Source organism: Engystomops pustulosus, chromosome 6 (assembly GCF_040894005.1).
Source record: "Engystomops pustulosus chromosome 6, aEngPut4.maternal, whole genome shotgun sequence".
NCBI classification, from domain to species: Eukaryota; Metazoa; Chordata; class Amphibia; order Anura; family Leptodactylidae; genus Engystomops; species Engystomops pustulosus.
The window spans coordinates 140,482,887-140,510,184 of NC_092416.1; the positions used below are offsets into that span (position 1 = coordinate 140,482,887).

The 27,298-nt window shown below is 39.4% G+C and overlaps 2 protein-coding genes across 2 annotated transcripts; both read left to right on the forward strand.

The window, feature by feature from the left end:
- The first annotated feature begins 3,003 nt into the window (after nucleotides 1-3,003).
- LOC140066096 (uncharacterized) lies at nucleotides 3,004-11,688 on the forward strand. The gene is made up of 8 exons (XM_072113644.1): nucleotides 3,004-4,105; nucleotides 4,332-4,414; nucleotides 6,718-6,874; nucleotides 6,952-7,113; nucleotides 9,019-9,144; nucleotides 9,239-9,459; nucleotides 9,736-9,770; nucleotides 10,126-11,688. Exons 1-8 carry the CDS (start codon nucleotides 3,023-3,025, stop codon nucleotides 10,416-10,418), a joined length of 2,160 nt encoding a protein of 719 aa, XP_071969745.1. The 5' UTR covers nucleotides 3,004-3,022; the 3' UTR covers nucleotides 10,419-11,688.
- A 4,030-nt stretch (nucleotides 11,689-15,718) lies between these two features.
- On the forward strand, nucleotides 15,719-24,618 carry LOC140065964 (keratin, type I cytoskeletal 19-like). The gene is made up of 9 exons (XM_072113525.1): nucleotides 15,719-15,795; nucleotides 17,627-18,272; nucleotides 18,578-18,660; nucleotides 18,928-19,084; nucleotides 19,748-19,909; nucleotides 21,191-21,316; nucleotides 21,949-22,169; nucleotides 23,826-23,866; nucleotides 24,536-24,618. The coding sequence occupies exons 1-9, from the start codon at nucleotides 15,719-15,721 to the stop codon at nucleotides 24,616-24,618; spliced, it is 1,596 nt and encodes a 531-aa protein (XP_071969626.1).
- Nucleotides 24,619-27,298: the final 2,680 nt, after the last annotated feature.

The window sequence follows — 27,298 nt, forward strand, 5'->3', positions numbered from 1 at the left end:
ACTACGTGGATTTGACACGTAAATCTGGCTGTAAACTAGAGCCCCCAAAAGGTATTGCAATGTGCGTTATACAGATACCCCACAACTGACAGCTCACTACTGCAGATGCATGAATGTCAAACAGATTTCCTCCTATTCGATTTTGTCACTTAATAGAACTGCTATTTGGGGTATACAGATCCCCCTTAAAGAACAACCAGGGATTGGTCCACCAATCTCTACTGCAGATGCATGAAAGTCAAACAGATTTCTTCCTATTCGATTTTGTCACTAAATAGAACTGCTATTTGTGGTAAATAGACCCCCCTTAGAGAACAGCGAGGGATTGCAGCAAGAATCGCACAGTACAATAGCAGCAGCTGGACGCTACAACATGAAGTGTGAAGTGCTGAGATACAAAAAGGCTGGTTTTATAGGGCTGTGTGACATCACATAAGCCTGCCGGTCGCTGATTGGCTTACAGGTCTGCAGATGTCATCGAGCATGTTCCTTTCTCCTTCCCAGAGTTCTCTGCCCCATGTAACACGCTGTTCTCGCCCCCATTTAGCAGAAACATGAGGGGAAAAAAAACAACTTCATTCCCACGAATCAGCATAAACTTCGGCTTCGTGACGAATCAAATTTTTTCTTAAATTCTAACCGAAGTTAGAATCATTAGAATCGATTTGCCCATCTCTAGCCACAGGACAGGAGACCTTATAATGTGGGGACAACAGGAAGGGGGCATTATACAGGGTGCGAAGCATTTTAGAGTGTGGGCAGACCACAGGAATGTGGGAATTTCACAGGATGTGTTGGCACAGAAGATGGGCATCATACTATGCTGGGTAATATAAGTGGGTAATGTACTGTGTGTGACAAATAGGGGGTGATAGTAAGGAGTGAGGCAAAAGATGTAGGACATAAAAGTTTCTCTGGCGCACTGTACATGCCTTAATTTATGCTCCTTTATCTTTACCTGAAAATGTGCTGTGTTTGCTATCCCTGTCCTATGACATCACTGTGAGTAATATCCCTGTCCGAATACATTACTGTGAGTATTATCCCTTTACTGTGACATAACTGTGTTTATTATCCATGTCCTATGACATCGCTGTGAGTATTATCCCTGTACTGTGACATCGCTGTGAGTCTTATCCCTGTACTGTGACATAACTCTGTTTATTATCGCTCTCTTAATCACTATGAGTATTATCCCTGTGCTTGGACACAACTTTGTGTAGTATACTTTTACTGTAAAACTGCAGTGTGTTGTATGTCTGCACTGTGATATCACTGTGTTCATGACCAGGTCAGGATTGAGTCTGGAAAATTGGCCCAAGGAAAGAAAATTACCTGCCTAACCCCAATAACTAAAATAAAGCACAAAACAACTTACTGTTGGATAGGTGACTGGTCGCATCTTTTTTGTCTTTGAACATCTGAAAGATATTAATTTTTTATTAACAAGCATCATAAAGTAAACAATAAAATCTTTAACATAGATGAGTATCTTTAAAATAGTACAAGCCACAACTCCCATATACACTAGCCGCAAACCTCCTGGCAAATGGCAAGAACAGATGTGACCCAACCAACCCAGGTTCTACGAGGTCAACCCTTCAAGAGGCCTGTATATTACCTTTCATCATAAAATTACAGACTTGACCCAAAAACTTCATCACCAATTTACCTTGCTTTAAAATATCTGCTTCCAATCTGCTGCTCACTGTACAATCAAGCACCCTACCGCTCCCTCACACTGACCCCGCACCTAATAAGAGAGTTTTGGCTTTCTCCAACCCACACACCCAGCAGGGTGGGTGGAGAGTGGGCCGGGGCGAGAATGCTCAGTTGACAGAGTTTGCGCCCATGTTCACAAAGAGGTAGTGAATAAGACCATAGGACCATGAGAGGGGAGGATTTTTAGACTGGTGTTCTTAATATCAGTCATAATGAATTCCCCCATTGTACTTCATGTAAATTGAAAAATTCCAGTGATAGGTTTTGTGTGTGTGTTTTTTTGCTTTTTTTTAAACTGAACTTTAGAGAGAATTCTGAAAAATTCTAAATTTACTACTATTCAGACAGTCATACAACCAAATTAACTTGATTTCTAACATTTCCTGAATGCCTGCTGTATGCATTCTGTCATTTTTGTAGGATGTTAAGGGGCTTGGAACTTTACGTGCGAATTTTCACGTTTTCATGGAAATAACCAAAACTCATGTTTTGAGGGAACTGCTCAGCTTTCAGGTCACTTTAAGAGGCCTAAATACGCATATACAGTCAGTTACAGATAGATTCTGTCGGGTGCAGGACCCAGGCTTTTATGAGTGCACTTGGGTTGCCACAGGAAGTATCAGATCCCATCTGGTAAGCTTCATAAGGGTTCGAACCAGAGGAAAAGGAGGCATAATTTCCTCACAAGCTGCTATAATGCTTGACCAGAGCATGTAAGGGATTCAGAGGTATCTTCAATTGTGGGTGTAAGAGCAGGGTATCAGCTGTGATACTTTAGGTCCTGGAATGGACTTGGAGCAGTATTTTGTAGGTTATACTTAGTGGGTTATACAAATGGTCTCCAATATGTAGCTCTCCATCTGTTGTAAAAATGTAACTCCCGGCATGACCGTAACAGATGTCTATCACCCTTAAAATGAAGCTATATTACTTAGTCATAATTACAATTGTGGGCTTTAAGGGTGTTTCCATTTGGAAAAGGTGTTACGATGCGCAGAAACATTTCACATTCTCTAAATTGACTGGAGTGTCCACTTCTAGTGTGTACTAACACAATAAATTATAGAAGCACTTTGTTCTTTGCAGCCATTACACATTATAGGTTAGCCAACGATATTTATTGAACAGTAAAAGCATTAGAGTAATGATACATTGAAAAGATGCTTATAAAATGCCTATAAATGTTATTAGCTTAGACATAACACCCACTTAGGATTTTATAAAAGGAGAAGCATAGAATGTAAACCACTGTTATTCACTTTTCACCAGGTTGCTGTGAAGATCCAGCACTGGAGCCAACATGAGCCACAGCATGAAGCATTGCCATTCTTTAGCTGGATCCCATAATGCTAGCTCTCATGGAGGAATCCACCAGCCAAAAATGTCAAGTTATGTCTCCTCCCATAATGAAGGATTCCATATTTCCCATCATGGAGGTTCAGATAATTCTTCTCATGGGGGCTCTCACATGAGCCACCAAGGAGGCTCCCATACATCCTATCATGAAGGTTCCCACTTGAATCATGGTGGAAGTCTTCACACATCTCATCACGGGAGCAATGAAAAGTCTCATCACGGAAAAAATCATATGTCACATCATGGAGGCCATCATACATCACATCATGGAGGCCATCATATGTCTCATCATGGAGGCCATCATACGTCACATCATGGAGGCCATCATATGTCTCATCATGGAAGCCATAATCTGTCTCATCATGGAGGACATCATATGCCTCATCATGGAAGCCATCATATGTCTCACCATGGAGGTAATTACATGCCTCATCATGAAAGTCATCATATGTCTTATCATGGAGGCCATCATATGTCTCACCATGGAGATCATAACATGTCTCATCATGGAGGACATCACATGTCTCATCATAGGGGTCATCATACGTCTCATCATAAAGACAACCACAATTCCCATCATGGAGGACATCACACAGTTCAATATGGGAGTAATCACATGACCCAACATGGAGGATGTCACAAATCTCATCATAAGGGTTCCTATCATGGAAGCCATCATCATATGTCTCATCATGGACATTATGGCAAAACTCACCATGGAGGCTCACACAAACCTCACCACGGTAGCCACCACAAAAAAGAAGTGTCCTTTTCAAAATATGTTAGCCATGGCCACGATAATCATCATGGTGGTTTCAAGGCTGATGGTCTGTTTGATGTAAATGAGAAAGAAATCATGCAGCTTTTGAATGAGCGCCTGTCATCCTATCTGGGTGAAGTTCGATCACTGGAGATGGCAAATGCTAAGCTTGAAAGGAAGATATGTGAATGGTATGAAAATAATCCTCCAAAAACACCTCCTGATGGTACTCAGTACTTCAGAATCATTGATGAACTGCAGAACCAGGTAAGACAAGTATGAAATTTTATGTATTCAATGTATTATATAGCTTTTGTTTGTATACAAGATATAAAACTTATGCAAAATCAAACTTTGATATATCTGTATAAGATTTACATTTTTTGTAATTCTAGTAAAATTTTTTGCAACTATTCATTGTCTCATCTATTTATCTTATGGATTTGCAAACATTTGCAAATTTTAAGACACTTTTGTTAATCTAAATGTATAGATTATGGAAGGTACTCTGGAAAATGCCAATACCATGCTTCAGATTGACAATGCTAGGCTGGCTGCTGCTGACTACCGGAGCAGGTAAGTATTTTGGGTTTATTCTTCATAATGAACATACTGTAACATATTGTAGACAAAACAGTGACTCCATAGCAAGGATGAATAATGGGGAGGACAAAAGATGCAGTTGCTTAGTGCCACTGCCCAGGACTCTCAAAGGCATCTGCCAAGAAGTCCCAATGTTGAAGTGGGTCAAAGTTTCAAAATAAACTCTCACATTAGCAAACTTTAAATGACATTGTAGCAAATTAATTTTTCCCAAGATACTTCACCAATAGTAATTTCATACATAATAACAAAAAGAAATGTGCCATATAGCAGAAAATCCAAATATTTTATTGAGTAACATATGCCAAAAAGTCAACCAAGTCTTAAAAACAAACAAAATGTACAAAGTGAACACAGGGGAGATGCTCATGGTAGTAATATACTCCACCCCAATTTCTTATAATTGCACAATATAAGACCTATGTTGCCTAAATGCCCTGATTGTGAAATAATGACACAAAATGCACTACGCAAATCATGAATTAGGTAAAATAAGGATATGACTCTCCCATTATTCAAAGCCAAATGTACTGTCCCGAAATCTGGAACCAAAACAAGGCAAGGAAGAATAAAACTGGAGAAAAAGCGCAGATATGAAAGATCACGTAGGTGAGCCAGAATATATTGGGGAGGACTGCTAACCGTCCGATGAGTATCACCACTCAAGATTGACTCCCTCAGAAGTTTTATTTCCTTAAGGGTTGTATTTGTTGCTATTAGGCTGTATTTCTCTTACATTATGGAGGAGATTATTCAATCTGTGTGTGCCAGAAAACTGGAGTTTAAGGCCTTTTTCCGACTCCTAAAAAAAGGGACGTGTCCTCTGTAAAAAGGGGTCTGTCTGTGCCAGAAATAGCCTGTCCACCAGAAAATTGAGTCTGTGTGCCACAAAACTGAGGAAGCCTGTGCAGACAGGCGATACGCGTGGGGACTCTGCTCCACCGGTTCCCTTTTCTACCTTGTTATGAATTCCAGGTAATTACCGTTCCTATTTATTTGCCTGTATTCTTGTAATCTGTCGGCCTAGCCTTGATTAATATATTAGAATTTCCTAAGACTATGCTATAATTGAAATGTCCTATTCATAGGCCGAACATGTATTAGGCTCTTTACAAATAGTTGGAATTGTAGACACTATGTGCTATTGTGTTTTTCACTAAGGGAGACCGGTGGTTTTTGTATATGCACATGAGATGCATTTTTAAATGTTTTTAATTTCTATTGAATTTAATAAAGTATCTGTTCTACATACATCCCGACTTGTTGTTTGGTTTAACAAAATTGAATCTTGTGGTGCAGCAAACTAGAGCAACTAATTGGAGGTGCAAAGTACAACTCACCATTCTTATACTGCACCAGATTAATCATCCAGCATCAGACACAGTGACTCATCTGGCAATGGTCTAAAGACCCACACATTAATACATCTCTGTCATAGCTCACTCAAATACATTATTAATTGGTAGTGCTAGTCTCACTTGCTTGTATAACACCAGTATTAATTTAAAACTGCTTACTTGTTCTTTTTTGGAAAAAATAAGGCAACATTTTTGATCAAATTCAGTTTTGACCTCTTTTGCATGACTGTTTTCCTCTGTGCACTACTGACTTCCAGTTGGTACCATTAATACCATTTATCACTAGATTACCTATTATTACCACATATATAACTACAATTTGCAGTTTTATAGTTAAATCAAATCTACGATCAAAGTCAAGCATGAAAAACCAGGGACACTTATTCATAGATCCAGGCACTGTGACTGTGGTAATCTTCTTATATTTGTTATCCATGACCTCCTCCCTTCTAAAATAAATTAAAATTGTGCTAATGAGTCTGAATGGATATGGGCATGGTACAGAAGCCCTCTGTGCTCTGGCTTCACAAGCTGTTGTTACACTGTATCCCCCTCCCCATCTCCCCCTATCTTCTGCACTTTCTGTAATATCTGCAGCAGTGAGCACGCAGTGTGAGGTAAGTGCTCCTTCAGAATGTAACAGCCTATGAATTTGCAGCGCCGAGGTGCTCTGAAGCACACCTACAGCCTTTCTGGCTCATTAGCATAATGTTAAACCTTGAATTTAGAAGGAAGTAGGATAACAAATATAAAATATAAAAAAATATATAATATAAGAAGATTACCACAGCCATGGTGCCCATGGTTTATCATTCTTGATTTAGCATTTTCTTTAACAAATGTCTAAAAGGTTCAAAGTTTAATAAACTGAAATAATATAACCCATGTGAGCATTTTATTACTCTTTGTTGCACAAAGGTATGAGGCAGAACTTACACAGAGTAACAATGCCCAGATGGATGTAAATAATCTGGCAAGAGTTTTGGATGGACTGATTGAGGAAAACAGTGAGTTGGAGATGCAGGTCCAAAGCCTTGAGGAAGAAAAGAACAGCCTTCAGATGAACAGCGAGGAGGTAAAATATCTGTAGAACGAAGAGAAGAACTCCAAAGTAATTGCACAATATAACTTCTGAGTATTTTCTCGCTATAGGAGATAGAATCTCTTCTCTCACAGCTGGGGGCCAGAATCAATATTGAATTGAACGCCGCTCCATCTATTGACTTAAATGAAGCTTTGTCTGAAATCCGAGAAGAATATGAAAACCTCATGGAAAGAAATCTTAGGGAAGCAGAAGATCTGTTCCTGGAAATGGTAAGTAACCTGAAGTTCCTTAGCATAGACTATTAGATCATGATTACCTAAGTCCTGCCGAGCTTGTACCACCTGGAGGAATGCTTGGTTCCCTCCCCCTGACCAAAATGTAATACCAGACTGCAAACATACCCAACTGTGAGAGGAGGTATATCATTCTTCTACAGCTGTATAGGCAACAAAAAAGCAATAAAGAAACTACCATACGTGGAAGCGTGGGAAAAAGACCAAGACACCTCTTTCTCCACTGGCCAATCGCAGCAAGCTTTGAAGCTAGCTCACTACAATTTTCGTAATGTTTCCATTGTAGAGGTCATAGTAAAACCCCACATGAGATGGTATTTCACGCCGGTTAGATTAAGTAAAATCTACCCCACATCACCCCCAAGTTGATAGAGATAATGCGGCCAAAAAAGGTACCCTGCTGCACACATTATGGTCCTGCCCAAAATTCCACAGCCTTTGGTGTAAAACATATGAGATAAGAGCCTTGGCATTAAAAATGTGGGACCTTCTCCAGCTACAGATTTACTTCTTCTAAACCTTGCAGATACTCCACGTAAAACCCAAACAATAATGGCCCATATATTGCTATCCACAAACATTATTTTCACTAGACACTGGAAGGAAAGGGGGTCCTGACATAGAGGAAGTACTTTACCAAATCAACAAGATTTGCAGGTATGAGAAAACTATTGCTCTTCAATCAAATAAATCCCAGAAGTTCCATTCCCAATGCGATAAGTGGATCCATAGTATACGTTACCAAGAGTAAATGAATATAACCTACCAATAGCTCTACATCAGGTTCAATATGTTAATATGTTATTTACTGTTATGTGTGTGTTTACAGTTAAGTATTTTCCACTTCCGCCGCTTCAGGCTACATTTTGTTTAGGTCTAAAAGAGACTTATAAAGGTGGTAAAGATACTACCCAGCCTGGTTCATGCAATATTGAACCCCGTAAGGATAAAAAGAAAAAGGAAATTCAAGTGAGCATATATTCCCAAGCAAATGATATGTGTTTGTAATTTGATTTATAGTAACTTCAATGCCCATTTGTAATGACTGATAGATTGTGGAATATTTTATGCTGTTAAAAATTAATAAAATGTTTATAAAAAAAGAAAAAGAAAGAAAGGAACAAGTCAAGAAATCCTTTAGCCATAAGTCTTTCATGATATATGTAGTTATGAATCGTGATAGCCATCCTGTTTAGGATTTTCCCCTACAAGTCTGAATAAAGAGAGAGTAATATTTCCTCTGAGGTGGACTTTGTGGGGCTCATTTACTAAGGGCCACGCAGACCGCACTTTCCTCGGACATCCCGACGATTTCCGATTTTTGCCATTGGGACAGAAATTTAAAAGGGGGTTTTGGCACACACCATCAGATTCTTTTCATGCAACACAAATAGGGGGGCAGGCTGTCGGACGATCCGACGGATTCAGACAAACTGCGGAATTTAACATTTAAATTGTGTCGCAAGCCAAGCACTTACATGCACCGATCTTAGTGAATCGCGGCAGAGTGCATTCCGGACGGACAATGCACTTTCGGGAACTCCGAGGGACCGGGTAAGTAAATGTGCCCCTGTTTGTTCATATATTACGAAGGCCTCAATTGACTTAAATTGAAAACAAGCATTTGAAGTGAGGTGGTCACTGCAAGGGAATTGAAGGGATTAATGGAGCTTCTTCCTATTAGTTGCACACTTTAGTGTAAGAGAAGCCACCTGTGGCAAGTAGCTCATCACTGAAATTCAGAGAGCTTTGTCCAATTGGTATCATACCTTACATTGAAATTTCAGGGAATCATGAGCTTATATATCTGCAGTAAAATCCGTATTTTGAAATTTTTTAAGTAGATGCTTAGAATCTGTGTTTTGCCTTTTTGTGTTGAAGAGTGGGGAACTCAGTCGTGAGGTGGCTTCTAGCTCACAAGAACTTCAGTCTGTTAACACTGAACTCATTGAATTAAAGCGTTGTGTGCAGGCCCTCGAAATTGACCTACAAAGTGAACTGAGCCTGGTAAGAAGCTGAATCTGCAATTAATGACTAAGTAATGGTTAATTGTTGTACTAGAAGCAGTACTTGTATATATCACATGTTTCTTGCATTCCAGAAATCAGCACTAGAAGGCACGTTGGCAGAAACTGAAGCTATTTTTGGATCAAAGCTTGCCGAATTACAGTGCCTGATCAATAATATGGAATCTGAGCTTGCCACAATCCTATCAAATTTAGAACGCCAGAACTATGAATACAAGGTTCTCATGGACCAGAAAACTCACCTGGAGATGGAAATTGCAACATACAAGCGTTTACTAGATGGCCATGATATTGAGTATGTACAGGGGGCAAAATAATACTGTTGCTGTAGTGTTTCGAGCCATGATATGGCAAACTATTATGGCCAACCCCACTGACTGCTGCCACCTAGTCCCCTTTTTGTTAATTTGAATGGTTTTAAATGGTTGTAAAACATAGTTATGTCTGGAAGGTCCATTGTGGCATTGACCATTTTATGTAGACAGCTGATTGATATCTAAATGATATATTATTACTGAAAGCCATTTAAGTTCAATATGGAAACTGAATTTCAGCTTCATCTGTTTTACAGTATTTCTGAACATGGGATGTCACATGGGAACTATGGTAAGTTTCTAGTGGATGAAAAACTGTTACTCCAAACCATCAGTCTCTAAAAGAGAGATACTGTATGTCTGCCACCACCATATCCTGGGTCTTCACAGAACAAAGAAATTGTCAGAATGGGTGCGGTAGTATATAAATTTAGTAATGGTATAGAATAAAGTACCCTATTCAATCTTCTGTGTTGAGGGCTATAAGAGATTTATTGGACAATGTAATCTTCATGATTCTGGGGATCTTTGATGAAATTATGTTATTGCAAAACAAAAGGCTCCTACTTATGATCATTTGGACGCTACTCAATTTAGGAGCAAATACAAATATTGTGTGTTTTTAATATTACTATTATTACTTTCAGATCACCATGTTGGGAGCTACAACATCTTAAAACACCAAAGTGGATCATATCACTCCTCTGGTGGCCACCATTGGGGTCATCATTCTTCTAGACATCACACTGGCGGACATATCTCCTCTGGTGGCCACCATAAGGGTCACAATACTTCTGGTCACCACAGCGAAGGACCTCACTCCTCTGGTGGCCACCATGGAGGTCACCATCCTTCTGGACACCACAGTGGAGAACATCACTCCTCTTGTGGCCACCATGAAAGTCACAACTCTTCAGGCCATCACTCCTCAGACCAATAAAAGTGTTGTCATGAGTGCTAGGGAGACACTTTAAGATATCACCCAAATAAATGAATGCTCTGCTTTTCCTCCCTTCATTTATCTTAATAATGGCTATATCTGCTATCTTGTCTTTATCTTTAATTAATGATGGCAAAAGTAAGTGTAAAAAATCCAGTGGTTTGAGGTACTACAGCTTTGTGAAATACAGGAAAGAAATAGAGGTGAACCACAAGATGGGACAGGTCAATGAATCCATATAGTTCCCCAGTGGTAATTTATTTGCAGAAGTTTATAGGGAGAATATTTCACATGTAGGTCAAGATGGCCTCACTGTCGAATGCTTACCCTTAACTCTGTTTATATATCACCTCCTACTTATGTGTTTCACATTTACTCTGTGACTTCTGAGGTCACTTGCCTAGAGCATGTATTACATTCCCCATATGTCTTTCAATCAAAAATGTAGATTGAAAAGAAAGTAAAATGCACAAGAGTGCACATTGCTAAGACAATGGGGAGTGACTCTAGAAAAAAATCTAGAGTAATTGTGAGTAGAGATTAAGGGAAACCCAATGGGAAAGGATCAAGAAATATACATCTTGGTAGCAATAGACTTAGCAGTAAAATATTTTCAGACATTTCTTGAATGTAGAAATATTTTAGAGATTTTAAAGGGAATCCGTCAGCAGTTTTGACTACAGAAAGTTGCAGGAGTGTTGGTTAGCAGCCCCGGAGATCTATGTAACCTTACCTTTGTGTGTAGCAGCAAGACTGTGAGAATGCATTTACATTGCAGGATTATAGCTGAATTTGAAGGACTGTGATTCACTGGTATGTGAGTTATGCCACAGCAGTGACTCGTAGCATAGGGAAGGGGTTATGCTGTGTTCATGGAAGATATCTCACGCACCAGTGCTCCAGAGTGTTCTAGATTCAAATACAATTTCTACAGTCCTGCTGCTACTAACAACACACATAAAGGTACGGTTAAACAGATCTCAAGGGCTGCTATTTATCAATGTCTGCATATTCCCTTCATGCTTTGTCAATGTTGATAGCTTTCCTTAAATAAGTAAACCCTTCTCGTCTCATATGTGCTTGGACTATTTACTGAGCAGAAATGAATGAAAAGTGATACTGTACTGTGCGCTATGTTCAGTCTGCTAATAATACATGTATGTACCCCTATTAGTGTAACCATTGTGATTGTTCTGTGATCACTTCCATGTAGCTACCCAGCTCATGGATCACTTTTGAATTGGAGACTGGACTGTAATGTCAGCATATTGTTCCGGAACATTATTATCTATTATATAATAAAATTTATTCTCTAAAGTATTAAGCAGCATACTGCTCTTGGGTGCATTTTTTCACTATCTCATATCTATTTTTTAATAAAGTCATATAAATGTATATTTATTCATAAAAACAGCTCACAACAAAATCAGAATCAATGCCAAAACCCCCAAACAACTACAGATGCCCTGCATAATAAATAATAGACTGCTGGAATTAACCCTTTTTATATTTCCATTTAAAGAGCTGTATGAGGGCTTGTTTTCTGTGGGACAAATTGTGCTTCCTAGTGTCTCTATTTCATATTCTACACAATGTACAGGCATACTAGAAAAAATTATAAAAAAGCTGAGTTTTCTCGTGAGCTTTGCTTTACGGCTTTCACTTTGCAATCCAAATGACATATTTCCTTTTACCTGAAGGAAAATATACAAAAATGCAAATACAAAAAATATTTCCTTGTCTCACCATTTTCTGACACCTGTAATGTTTTCATGCTTCATTGTATCGAGCTGATTTTTTTATACTATTTTGGGATCTGCCCAACCTTTTTTAACATTTTTATACAAATTTTTGTGGGTGTCAAAATTGGATGCTGGAATGGATTTCGAGTTGCAACATTCAGCGTGTAGTGTGCATTAGGGGTCATGGCGAAACCTCACATGTGTATGATTTTATCTATTAATTTATATACCGTATGCATTATTTAGAAAGAGTGGGGAATAACCTGATTTTAGTAGTGGTATCTTTCCATGTGTGGGACTTATTCCAATTATAAAAAGATAGTTTATAATTAGAGAGATTATATTTTTTATTATTTATTATTATTCTGCCCTGCCTATAATAAACAGTGTTGCAAAAAACCTCCAAATCTTAGTTGACATAGTTTCCACAATAAGAGGTTGGAATACTAGAAAGTTGCAACATTGTTATACTGCTGATGAGGAACAAAGTGTCAATAAAACTAACACTGAATATCTCACTATAAATAATATCTATCAAGTTGGACAACGATACCCTCTAACAAATCCCTCAATTTAAGGGAATCCACGCAAGTCAAATTATAGGGGTCAGTCTCTGCATGGAAGGGGAGCACATCCCTTGAACTTTCCCTATCTGTTATATTTTGTTCATAACCACTATTTATTTTAATTATAATTAATAAAAGTTACATTTTACTGCCACCTTCTCCCACACTTTCCCCTTCCCTTAAAAATGTATACGTGCGCATGACCTCCCAACACAAAACCAGACCCTGAGAAGAACGCTCCAGGTGTATAAAAGCCATTAATTCATTTTATTGTAACAAGCAAATCATAAATTAATGAATGACTGTAAGTTCAATTGGTGAATAAAACAGAATATCGTAAATAAAAAGGGAGATGTGAAACTTTTTTTGTGAATCTCACAATCAGATATAGATCTGTACAAGAATCTAGATTAAATACAGACCTTGGTCCAGACTAGAGATGAGCGAGTATACTCGTCCAAGCTTGATGCTTGTTCGAGTATTAGCATACTCGGAACGGCTCGTTGCTCGGACAAGTATTTCCCCTGCTCGAGATCGAGCATTTAATTAAAAAAAGACAGTGAAAAACAGTGAAGAATACAATTAAAACAGTGAACACAGTGAACACAGGATCATTTAAGTGAAGAACACAGTGAAAGAACACAGTGAAGAACAGATTGCAGATGTTCCGAACATCTGCTCACTTAGCCGAAGACACGAGCGCCAAACGGTGGAGGATCGGAGCGGGGGCTGGAGCGAAACGGGACGGAGGCTTAAAGAGGACCTGTCACCCCTGAAAACCCACCCACCAAATGTGCCCCCCATAATCCCCCCCCCAGCCCCTTTCTTCCTAGCCATTTTTTTTTTATTTATTTGCAGTAAATTCATTTAAAACGATCCAACCTCTTACTAAATAAGAGGTCGGATTGTGTATCTGGTGTGCTGGCAGTCGGCGGTATTCGTTAGGGGGCATGCCGACACACCCCCAGCATACCCTTGCCAGCGGTCACATTGTAGGAGAAGCCGGCATGGCAGATGAATAATGAATAAGGCGGACTGCCAGCATGCCAGATACACGATCCAACCTCTTATTAAGTAAGAGGTCGGGTCGGTTTAAATTAATTTACTGCACGTATGAATTTAAATGAATTTACTGCCCTTTTTTTTTTTACCTCAGAAACATCCTATTTTCTCTTCACAAAAGTTAACATCCGGTGTCCAGGAGACTACACCCACTTACAGTCATATTGCTCTTATATTGGAAGAATGTCCTGCTTATGCTCAAAGAAGTGTGTTGCGAGAGGAGTCATGACTGTGGCAGTTCATCACATTATGGTATGTGTGGTCTAGGGGTCCCTAGTAGAGATGAGCGAGTATACTCGTCCGAGCTTGATGCTCATTAGAGTATTAAGGTACTCGAAACGGCTCGTTGCTCGGACGAGTATTTCCCCTGCCGAGATCGAGCATTTAATTAAAAAAACACAGTGAAGAACAATGAAGAATAGAATAAAAACAGTGAACACAGGATCATTTAAGTGAAAAACACAGTGAAGAATAGATTACAGATGTTCGGCACATCTGCTTACTTGTCGGAAGATACGGCGGAACGGTGCGAACAAAATAGTATGTGAAGAACACATTGAAGAACATGGGGAACAGGACAGAGACACCGGGGAGCAGCACAGGCAGCGGCAGGCATGGACACATCGGGGCAGCGGCAGGCACGGAGACACCGGGACAGCGGCAGGCACGGAGACACCGGGGCAGCGGCGGGCACGGAGACACCGGGGCAGCGGCGGGCACGGAGACACCGGGGCAGCGGCGGGCACGGAGACAGCGGGGGAGCGGCGGGCACGGAGACACCGGGGCAGCGGCAGGCACGGAGACAGCGGGGCAGCTGCAGGCACGGAGACAGCGGGGCAGCGGCAGGCACGGAGACAGCGGGGCAGCGGCAGGCACGGAGACAGCGGGGCAGCGACAGGCACGGAGACAGCGGGGCAGCGACAGGCACGGAGACATTGGGGCAGCAGCACAGAGACATCGGGAAGGGCAGAGAGACATCGGGAAGGGCAGAGAGATCGGGGAGACTTCAGTGGAAGAAGAGGAGCGGATCCCGGGACAGCGTATCTCCTGACAAGTAAGCAGATGTGCCGAACATCTGCAATCTATTCTTCACTGTGTTTTTCACTGCGTTTTTCACTTAAATGATCCTGTGTTCACTGTGTTCACTGTTTTTATTCTATTCTTCACTGTTCTTCACATCTGCTAACTTGTCGGGAGATAATATACGCGCGGAACAGTGAAGAATAGATTGCAGATGTTTGCATACATCTGCTAACTTATCAGAAGACATTCTTTTTCAATTAAATAACACATTTTATTCCTGAACCTTGGTCCCTTTGAAAAATGCTCGGGTCTCCCATTGACTTCAATGGGGCTCGTTATTCGAGACGAGCACTCGAGCATCAGGAAAAGTTTGTCTCGAATAACGAGCACCCGAGCATTTTAGTGCTCGCTCATCTCTAGTCCCTAGCGAACTGTATTTTGAAGCCTGTTTGATAATGGGATGACAATTATGTAAAAAATTCAGACTGTGGAGTAAAGTCTGAATGAGGTATGGGTACAGTCAGTATAAGTGGTGTGGCATTGGGGGATATAAATCTGTGACTGGAGAAACTATACCATGCAGTCTGGAGGACAAATGGTGTTGCAGTATTATTGGAGATCTTTCCGTTTAAGTTCTAATTCTCTTGGAGGTTTAGGATATAAGGAAGAAGGTTGCAAGTATAAAAGGACAGAAGCAAACTGTATGAGTGATGGGTGGGAGACGTAGAAAGTAGTCCGAAAGGGGAAGTCCATAGACAGCCTGTGATGAGTCCATGCAAACACATAATGACCACAATCTGTATCAGGCTTAATAATTTCTTATTGGACCTTCTACAATAATAAGCAATGTTTGTAGGTGCAAGGGAACCATGTAGTGCATGTGAAGTAGTTTTAGTAGATTGGAGAAATGTCTCTTAACATTGAGAAGACCCTACTAGAATTTGGTGCAGTAGACTCTTTAGAAGTTACCGGTGACAATATCAAGTAAATATATCTAATCTGGATTCTGCATTGGGAATGACTACAGATGATACTGCTTTGCTTACTGTAAGGGAGAGTCAGATCCTTAAAGGGAAATTCCGGGAATATTAACATCTGATACAAAAGCCCATAATGCTATAAACCAATAACAGAACAAACAAAACACAATGGGGCTTATTTACTAAGGTCCTGTGGCCGCATTTCCATTGCAATGTTTTCGGGGATCGTGCCTGGGATTAAGCCGCACGCAATCGGATGTACTGCAACCAACCGACTACAGCCAAACATAATGATGATTACATGACCTACCAAGGCAGGTGCAGGACATGTGATGTGCCCATATGACTGGCGTCCATCTTCTTTCCTTTGTGTCCTCCACAGGGGCAAAGTAACAGAACTGATAAAAGGGCCAGTAGCATTTTAATTCTCCATTATAGTGTATATACACAGCATTTTTCTGCTAAGGGGAGCAAAATTGTAAGTAAGAACTAATTACATTTAAGCTTCCATTCAATTAGGAATTATGTTTATTTCTGCAATACCCCTTTAGCTACAGCATCTGGGGACCGGAATGATCTAAAGGACTCCTTTTAAGACTGAAAAGCAAGTTTCTGTGGTTTGAAGTTAGATTTTAGTTACAAAATCTATTCCTATTCTACACCATCCATACATAACAGAGACAGCACACTGATTTCCAAATAATGTTTCATTCTCTTCTTACAGGTACATCATCTGCATTTTTGGTACCTCAAGCCATTCTGGGTGCTAAACATCAGTTTTTGCATTTCATTTTTTACATCCAACATCCAAAAGCCATAATTTATTTTTACAGTAATATGAGGCCTGTTTTTGGTGAGACAAACTGTACTCTCTTATGGTATCATTAAATAATCTGCATAATGCACTGGGAAGCTGAAAGAAAAATCCAAAAGCAGTGATATCGAAGTACCAAGTGCAAAAGGACCCCATCTAAGTACTTGATAATGCCACAATGTTATACTGGTGACAGAACAAACTGCTTGATCCTTGTAGCCATTATAACCCAAGGACGCATACAGAAGAAAGAAAAGGCCAGATGGAGATGATGGAGAGGCCCCTACATTTATGGACCATAAAGACTAAGTCGTGGCAGCATTTGTGGTATATATTGCTTGTTTTGGACACACTAATCAATGTATTGCAGTGGCACAACATATAGAAATTACATCACAACAAATGGAAATTCAGCACATACTTAGGATCTATATTAAAAAACTTTCAATGCTTCTCACATTTAATACTTAATTTACATTCAGTAAAGGAAAAAGTTAAACTAAGGCCTCATCTGCACATAACTGTAGTTTGGTGCCTTGTGCTAGGCGTTTTTTGAGTGCCTAGCACACATCCCCATTCATTTCTTTGGTCTCATGCCCACGGCTGTGGATTCCATGGCCCTGTTCATGATCCAAGTGCCAAGTCAGCAAATTATAGAGCATTTTTGTATTCTCATCTGCATGTGAGTGGCACCCATAAATTAATGAAGGATAAACAAGGGACCACGGCAGCCTCCACCATTCTTGAGCATGAGGCCTAATAGTTATGACTTTCTGGAAACATAAATCATTTCTTGATGCTGACACAACCCTGAAAAACTATAAACTATTGTGTGCATTAAATACATTATAAACATCTACGCCTTCTAATAAGTTTATGTTTGGACTGCATGACAAGTCACTTGCTACTCAAACATCACTCTATCATCAATGAACCATAGCAGCTAAAGGAATTAGATGCTTGTAAAAAGCCTATTAACAATGCTCAGTAATCTCCAACACCCTCATATTTAATATAAAAGCTTTTCAAACAAAGAACAGTTGTTCTTTAGTCAGGCAGTCCTAAGAGATCAGCTAGAGTCTACTCTCATCAAAGTCATGAGATACAACCTTAAGAAAAGTTACTCTCCAACTGCATCTCCTAAGTTTAACTATGGTAGCTTTTATTTTCCTGAATCTGGTGGATCCATTAGAGCCCACTCTGGATACTCTGCCCATAAATCTAGCATTAAAAGTAGTGGAGTCTCTTATGGTAAAGGCTACAAGAAACATGATTCAAAGTCATCTCAACATGAAAGATTTCACAGTCCTCCTCGAGAACACCTCAAAACCTCTAATTCTCTTGGATGTTTAGGATATAAGGAAGAAATCTATTTGTCTCTGAGCAATAGACAAAGTCCCGGATTTATTCATAATTCTGAGAGCTATGGAGTTCACTCTGAGGAGTTTGGAAGATGGAAGACCAATGGTCTCCTTAGCATAAATGAGAAGGAGACAATGCAGTATTTGAATGAACGTCTAGCATCTTATCTTGATAAGGTCCACAGCCTGGAGCAGGAGAATAGGCAGCTGGAGAAGAAGATCCGTGATTGGTATGAATATAATGCTCCAACTACACTTCCTGACTCCAGTGAGTATTTAAAAACCATTGAGGATCTTCAAAATCAGGTAAATGTTGTAAAATAATCTTTATATGCTATTTGTAGAAATTCTCTTATTATAGCAAAAAGATCTAAAAGGATTCATTTGTGCTTGCTTAATTTCTGTTTTATGCCTGAAACTGCAATCTCCGTCTCGTATTGTTGATTCAACAGGATAGAATTTGGCCGAATACTATAAGTACTGCACTATAAATATTGGTCAAAAGCATATAAATTTTGTATCATGGTGCTTACGTTTTAGGTAATTACTATAGACTTATTTCTTAATGATACTCTGTTAACCCTACCTAAAGCTTTGTTATCTTCATATAGATCTCATCATCTACTGTAGAAAATGCTAAAATTTCTCTCCAAATAGACAATTCAAAATGGGCTACTGATGACTTCACAAACAAGTGAGTACGTGACAAGAAAGTCAACTGGTAAATAAACTTAAAACAACCATAAAACAAAGATGTAAGCCAAGGTCCTCACCTACGACGAAGCTGACCACCTCAGCATCTTGTCTAATGTTAATAATAACAACCTTAATAGAGGGCACTGAAAAAGAACCTGAAAAGTTAGGAACCCTATTATATTCAAGTGTATAAAGTTTATTTTAGTAAAAGATTCAACATACATACTCTTCATAAAACTGTCCCATTGTCTTTTGCAAATACCAGGTATGATATTGAATTACGATTGAGGAGCAATGTGGATGCAGATTTGAAAGGACTTCGTAGAATGTTAGAAGGACTCAACAAGGAAAAATGTGACTTTGATATGCAGGTTCAAGAACTAGAAGAAGAATTAAAGCAGATGAAGAAGAACCATGAGGAGGTAACACAGCTGTAGAAGAAAAAATATAGAGGGGGATTTATCACATGGTGCACCTGCATGTGATGTGAACTCTGGCCTTTCCACCATATCAGCCATATTTAGAGGCTCCAGCCTCCTGATAAATCCGTCAGCCATCATGCGGCCTTCTACAACAGGTTCAGCCAGTTCCCAGTACAGGAGCTAGTGCAAAGGCTTGGGACAGGAATGCCTGTTGCCAGGGTAGGCACCTTCACGGCCCTCCAATGCCCACCTGGCATGGAGTTGGCACAAAGGGTTGGTTGTTGCCAACGCACAAGGAATTCCTGCCCATGCACAAGGAATAGTGATGATTTCAGGGTGTATACATCATAGAAATGACGTACAGTCATATATAAAGTTGCCCTATAGCATATATGGAACATATATGTCATGATACTGCCAAACTGAAACACCAGACTTGGGTAACCAAGTCTTGGCATGCTTTTTTATGTTGCATCAGATCTTAGTAAATATAATACCTTCCACAGAAAATCACAATCAAAAAAAAGTTTGAAAATTCAGATATCCAGTCAGTCATATGTTAGTGGAAATGCTTTACATGATACCAACTCTCTGCTCTGGATTTTAGCTAAAGTTCCCCTTATGTTGCTTCTTGCTCTAATACAAGTTTGTGTGTATTTGCAGGAGGTCAACTCCCTAAAAAGTCAACTTGGTGCTAGAGTAAATGTAGAGTTAGATGCTGCTCCAGCTGTAGACTTGAATAAAGTTCTGTCTGAGATTCGGGAAGAATACGAAAACCTTATGGCAAAGAACCTTAAGGACGTTGAAGCCATGTTCCTTGCAAGGGTAATTTTTCATTTTTTTTTTTTAAATTTGTGTGTTTGAAACTAGAAACCTTGAATAAACAAGAGGATAATCACTTTAAAAAGAGATACATGCTTTAGAACATTATATTATAAATGCCAAAAATATTTATATATAAATGTAATTTCTCCTCAAAAGCAAGTATCAGGTTAGACATGCCTTCCAGAAGACCCTTTAAGATTAAGTCAAGTGGTTTAGGAGCTATAATATTTAATGACTTGCTGAAGCTGTTGAGAAAAAGGTTTTGTGAGATGAGACACAAAATATGAAGTTTCAGATTGCTGTTCTGACCACTGGCAATGTTGAAGGCTGAGTTGGGACCAGGACTTTCAATGAATTATGTGAGTGGAACCAATGTTTTTAAAGACAAATTTTATTTAGAAAGGTTCACAGTAGGCAGAAAGTTACACATTTTAGACCACCCTGAGCTCCAAGTCATAGTCCAGGGAAGGATAAATAAAGAGCATGCATGCTGAAGAGAGAAACGCCTACTTTCACACTTGGAATCTTATTGAACACTTACTCTGTACAGCTTTTCAGGTCCATTAAGTTTTCCAAGCATTCAGAATTGTATCAAGCTTAACAACACAATGTGAAATATATATTTTGGAATATGTTTTAAATTAAAAAAGGTAACTACTCATAGTTGTATTTGGAACTACATCGCAGTCCTATTCATTTTAGAGTAAATAAGATGAAACACTAATCATGTAGATTGGCATATAAAGGCAGTCCCCAGGTTACGTACATGATAGGGTCCATAGGTTTGTTCTTAAGTAGAATTTGTATGTAAGTCTAAACTGTATACTTTATAATTGTAGATCCAGACAAAATTTTATTTTGCCCCAGTGACAATTGGAGTTTCAAAATTTTTTGCTCTAATTGGACCAAGGATTATCAATAAATGTTCGTTACAGAGACTTTACAGCTGATCATTGCAGTCTGGGACTATAGTTAAGCATCCAGAGAGCTTCACCAGAAGTCACAGTGGGCAGAGGGGTCCGTCTGTACATCGGGTGTCATTAAGTAGGGGACCGCCTGTATTGACATTCATTGTACCAGAGAATACCCCAGTGGGCCCTGATTTTAATCTAATATTCATGACAAGCATGACAGATTCATTTTCTATGGTGGGCTGCAGGAACCCCAATCAGACACTCGTCACATTGCATGTATATTTAGGAATTGACCTGTAAATATAATCTCCACTAAATACTTGCATTTTGCCCAAGACCTTACCATAGTGTAACTATCTTCTTACAGTCTGAAGAACTAAGTGGTCAAGTCCAGTCAAGCTCAGAAAACCTACAGTCAGTGGAAATCGAAATAATTGATCTAAGGCGCAGTGTACAGAACCTAGAGATTGACCTGGAAAGCCAATTGAATATGGTAGGCCTACCAGATACATGATTTTTACTCAAGACAAAAAGAAAGAGACAGAGGAGAAGGAGAAAAGGAGAATTATACACAAAGTATGAACTCCAGTAGATAAGAAAATCAGGAAATAACAGGAATGATAGAGCATAGAAAGGAATATTTGGTTATCTTTGGTATTTTGTGTTCCGGATTGTTCCAGAATAGGGAGTAGTTGCCACCAGATTTAGCCAGGAGGAGATCATATAAGAAATTTGTCTGGGTAGCAGATAGTAGAGAAATCCCATTGGCTTGGGTAAGAGTTTGCAGAGATAGTTAACTAGGCAAAGGTATACTAGGAGTTATACAAGTTTAGTATTTGGAGGTGAGGAGATTAATGATGTGCTACTAACTAGAATTAGAAAAAGTAAAAGGTTTGGGAGATTACTTTTCAGTAATTAGGTAACAATTGCTAATTTGAAATAGAATAGAAAGAAGCCACAAGAAAGAGAGGTTAAATATTTTTGTAAAGTGAGAGGTGATAGTGGGGGGGGGGGGGGGTAAGGATTGGGGAGGTGTCAGTGGATATAATCACAAGTACAAGTCAAGTAATTTGGTCACATTTGGACTTACATACAAATTTCATGCAAATTTCAATTTGAGTGCAGAATTCTGCTCTACAAAGTAACCTAACAGAAACTGAGGCCAACTACAGCTCCGAACTTGCCCAACTCCAGAAAATGATTGACAATGTTCAGGAAGAACTTGTACAAATCAGATTTGACATGGAACATCAAATTGTGGAGTATAGAAGTCTTATGGATCAGAAAAACCTGCTAGAAATGGAAATCGCAACTTACAAGAGATTGTTGGAAGGGCAGGACAAAACGTGAGTAGAAACCTGAAATACTAAACATGTAAGGAAGTGAAGATAACAAAAAGATATTAAGCTAAGGTTAAAATATGCTGTATACATAAAAAATTTGGAAAATTCAGACTAATACAAAGCTGGTTTTTGTCCCAAAAAAGCATATTCAAACTCTGCTTGTAATGGGGATCACTAAAAACAATTGTTTATTGGAAATCTTCAAAGAATAGGACTAATTGACACTGGATTGAAAACAGGACAAACCAGTGACGGCATCCTGTTGTAGCATTAGCTAGCAGAGTCCGATATGAATGTGATGAGCTAGGAATATCCATACAACACAATATCCATACATATGTACTCGAGTATAAGCCTAGTTTTTCAGTACAAAAAATGTGCTGAAAATCCAAACCCGGCTTTTCACTCGTATTTAGGGTACAGGAATACACAAATGCTAAAGCACTCGTATTTAGGGTACAGGAATACACAAATGCTAAAGCACCTCTGATAAAATGCCAGTTTTGTACTTGGCAGGGAAACACATTAGGTGCTGACATGATTGCTGGAATAGTTAATTGTATACTATAATAATTAATGAAGTATTTATATAACACACACAGATTACGCAGCGCTGCACAGAGCTTGCCAAATCTGTCCCTGTCCTCAATGGGGCTCACAATCTAATCATGAGGCTCACTATCTAATCATCATCAGTATTCTGTAGGACTTAGGGTTAAGTTTTTCATACCCATGATGGAGCATCGATACCACACAACAATTGATCCGAGACATATTAATAATCATGGTTGTGGAATAAGACATTGCCCTTCATACACTTTTAGGGTTGATGTATACCCTTGTCCTTAGCCTGCATTCAGTGTAATTAGCCCTATTCTTTTCAGATTTTCATTAGACTACTGTTTTTAGCGATCCCTATTACAGGCACGATTTGAATAAAATATGTTGTATGTCTTAGGTTTTCAGCTTTGTGGTAAGTGCCACAATTTTAATAGGTGCAACAAAGTGTATCATCCTAGCTTTGCGGAACTGTTTATGTTAATTTTTTGAGAAAGGGTACTTGGTGACGGTAATTTAAATGGACCAAGAAATTTCAAAACAATTAGCAGATTTAGACCCTTTGGTCATTCTTGAATTTCTCTCTAACTTACATTTTTAGATTATAGGAAGGTGTTCCCATGCAGGTTCTTTTTGTTCCTTGACTTGGGACTTGCACGGCTACCCAAAAAGCATAGATTATAATCTTTATCAATGTTCAATAACTGATTACCAAAAGAAAACTACATTGGGGTAAATTTATCAAGACGGACACATTGGGATTTACTTAGAGGCTTCAGCCCTCAGATAAATTCTACAAGAAGACCTCCCTGGCATACAACTCTACTACAACCTGAGACAGACTATAGTAAATGAGCCCTGCCATGGCTTGCTCCCCGTCATGCCCATTTGGCGTGAAGGTTACGTAAGGGGGGAAAATGTCACAGTTCCAGGTGGTGGGCCAGGAATTTTGACTTTAAGACATGGTGAGATTTTAGGGAATGTGCAAAATGCATAAATACTGTACTTGATGTACTCAAAACATTGAACTACTTGAACTTCATCTGAAATATCTGGGTCACACAATTTATATGTATATACATTTTCTTTTGTTATTTACAGTATTCAAGAAACTCCCCCATCTTCATCTCCTGCTGCAGAAGGTAAATTAATAAAAAGAACCTTATCTAAGTCTAGAAGTAACTTATGGCAATTCAAAGCAGATAATGTTGAAAAAGACACTGACAAAACGCATTGACAAAATTCAACATCATATAACAAATTATTGCATTAAATGTATTATAAATATTAATACAAAATCAGATTCATATTGTGTTAACGGCCTCAATTGATACACTGTAACAGGACATCTTACTGACCATGTGCCAGTAATACATTTGGTGTGCTCTTATAGGCCAAAGGAGCTACAGGGTCTGCTAGACCACAATGTGTTAAAAGTTCTTTTGCACCTCCCTTATAGATACCTCCTATATAGACACCTATATAGATTGCTATGACCACCCCATGAAGTGAGTTGAGCCTCTTGGCTCAGACAGCACCATGTGCAGCAAAATGGGGGACAGCATTAGGGGTACAGTCACCTACTGCAGAGCAGACCTGACACTTAAAAATAGTATCTCTTCACACCCAATGTCAACATGGGTGTGATACACTGCATGGAGAATCCACTTACTAAAGAAAGAACCTGATATATTATTACTAGATGGGCTGAAGGATGTACCATTCAGGCAGCAGATAGTTTAGGTATCAAACCTTTTGAACAAGTATTTTAAGGATAAAGTACATACTAATCTCCAATCTTCATCGTTCAGATTTTCATTCACCTGTACCCCTGTCTGCTGCTGAAGGACCAGCTTGTGATTCCAGTAGTCAAGAAGACATAAAGCTGCTGTAAGTTTATATGGAAGAATTACAAGGAAAGAAGAAAACTAAATCAAACATGGAACTCCATACTCAATGCTTTTAGTTATATTGGGATAAACTAGCTTCTATTGTACCTTTTAATTTGGTTTTAAATGGTTTTAAATGAGATGAGCCTTGAAAATCACAAAACTATGTAAGAGGCCCGGTAAAGTCAGCACTACATACAACACAGCTATTTGTTCATATTCAGCTAGTCTTTTTTCCAGCATGTTAAATGTTAAACATGCCTGGTTCTTTATCCCCCCCAAAAAAATTTAAGTGCTGTCTAGAATTCCCCTCCCCCACACAAGAGATTGAAGACTTATCCCGACCATTTACAAGCTGAATCATTTGTCTTGTATATGTCTTGATGAGGAACAACAGTTACAGCATCCCCTAACATATACTCCAGCTTCATAGCTGAGGGATCTAAAGGGAATCATCAACAGGAGAAACATAAAATCTCACCTGACTTAATACGTAGAGTATAATATTACGCATTAAAATTATTATAAAGGAACCTTTAAAACTTTCCTCTAAATCAGATCACTTCCACTTAGAAGGTTTTTTTGCATGTGAAAGTCCCAATGGCTTGTGGGAGCTCCTTTCAGTTTTTGCTCTTTTTGGACTCAGAAGAAAATGGGTCTTGAAGTTCATAGTATAAAAACATTTGCTATATATGATATTGTTGTTGAGGTCACGTTTTACCCATACAACTAATCCATAGAAACATGAGATATTAATATATAAGACATAATTCTCATGTATTGAGCGAATGATGTTACCTACTGACAATGTTATCGAGGACATCAATGCAGATCGTATGGTAAATGGAAATGGTCTTCAAATTCAGCACAAAGCAAAATCTTACTAGAGATATTTTGAGAATGTTTGACCATGACAGTAGAGACTGGAGATTCTTCTGTAGATCTTAAGTCCAAAGCATACATTGAGAAGAATAAATTGTTACAGACTAACTCACCAAGTACAGCCATTGGGACATTGAAATGTTCACAACTCATTATACATATGATCATGTGATATCAGATGGTATTGGACTGTGTTGTCAAGGATTTTTAACTGTGATATGTATTACTGCAAAATAAACCTGTTGTTTCAATGCAGGCTATCATTATTTATGTGTCTATAAAATGATTCTTACAAGTAAACAGTGATAATAAGATAAAATCAAGTATAACAAACATTTCCTACTCCCTATTATATTTTATGTTAAGAGGGATACCTTACAAAATAGCCAAGAGGTAATGTTTTACTTATCCCATCTTGGTAAACATATTTGCATATTTCCCAGGATCCCCCAGTTTTGCCCTGTTTTTTTAAATATTTTGAAAATTCTGCAGAAGAGCTTGAAAAACTCTGGGCTCCATATAAATAGAGCTTGAAGCTCATCAGTGTCTTTGCATAATTGTTGAAAGCCTTTTTACTTAAAAAACAAGGGCATATAAAGCTTAAAGATGAGCAGATCCTTCCAGAGGTGGAACACACCAGTATGTCAGTGTGTTTGGTTTACAATTTTTCATCCTGCTGGTGGATGGCAGTCTCCAAAAGAAGCCTTTTTACTTCCCTAAGCTACCGGCCACTACTTGGAGCAACTAACAAACTGTTTCTGGCTCCATATGCCGTGATTTACCCCCATGTCAGGATAAGTGGTAGTGGATCCTCTGTACCACCGTGGACGATGACGTAAGCCGACACCTGGGACCTAAGTGGTACCCAGTTTTCACCAGAGCCTGCCGCAAAGCAGGTTGGACTTGTTGCTGCGTGGTCTTTCCACGCGCAACTTTGTCTTCGGTGGCGGCCAAGTGAAGTACAGAATTGTAATGCAAACTCATGGTTGGGGACAGGCACCACTGGATCGGAGTTGGGGACGTAGGGGTAGGTCAGGACGGGAATTCGGAATACAAGCAAAGGGCATAAACATGCTTTCTCTAGGGCTGTGAGGCACACAGATCCAGCTGAAGACACAGGAAGGGGTTGGAATTTAAAAAGGAACAGGCGGGCGACCAGGCAGAGCCAATTATTGGCGCGCTGGCCCTTTAAATATCACGAAGTCGGCGAGTACACGCCTAGGATGTGCAGAAATATGCATCCAGAGGAGTCAGCGTGCATCGCCAGAGTCAGTGGTGGATCGAGGTGAGTGAACCAGCAGGGGTCGGGGGCAGCGGAGAGGGGCAAGGGTGTGCCTGCGACCCCAGAAGTGGGTCGCATGAGCAGGCATGACACCCCACAAACATTAATTAGACATTAATAACCTATTTGCTAGGCTAGTATTGGGCAATGGACATTGGACATTTCAGTAAAGGGAGTCCCTGCTGGAGGACATTTCAGTAAAGGGGGACCCTGACGGTGGACATTTTAGTAAATGGGGACTCTACTGTGGACATTTCAGTAAAGGCAGGCTCTGCTGTGGACAGTTTTAGTAAAGGGGGCTCTGCTGAAGGAGATTTAATTAATGAGTAGTGGCTGCATTTCCTACCCTAGGGGTTGTTCTCCAGTCAATCACTTTTCCCTGCTTTTTTTTTTGGGGGGGGGAGGTGCTTTAGGTGCTCGGGTTATATGTGAGTATTTAGAGTATGAGGGGGAGTTAAGCTGCAGGATGTACAGAGGCCAGGCAGCCAGGGGTAGCATCCACATCTCCGACACTGTCTGGA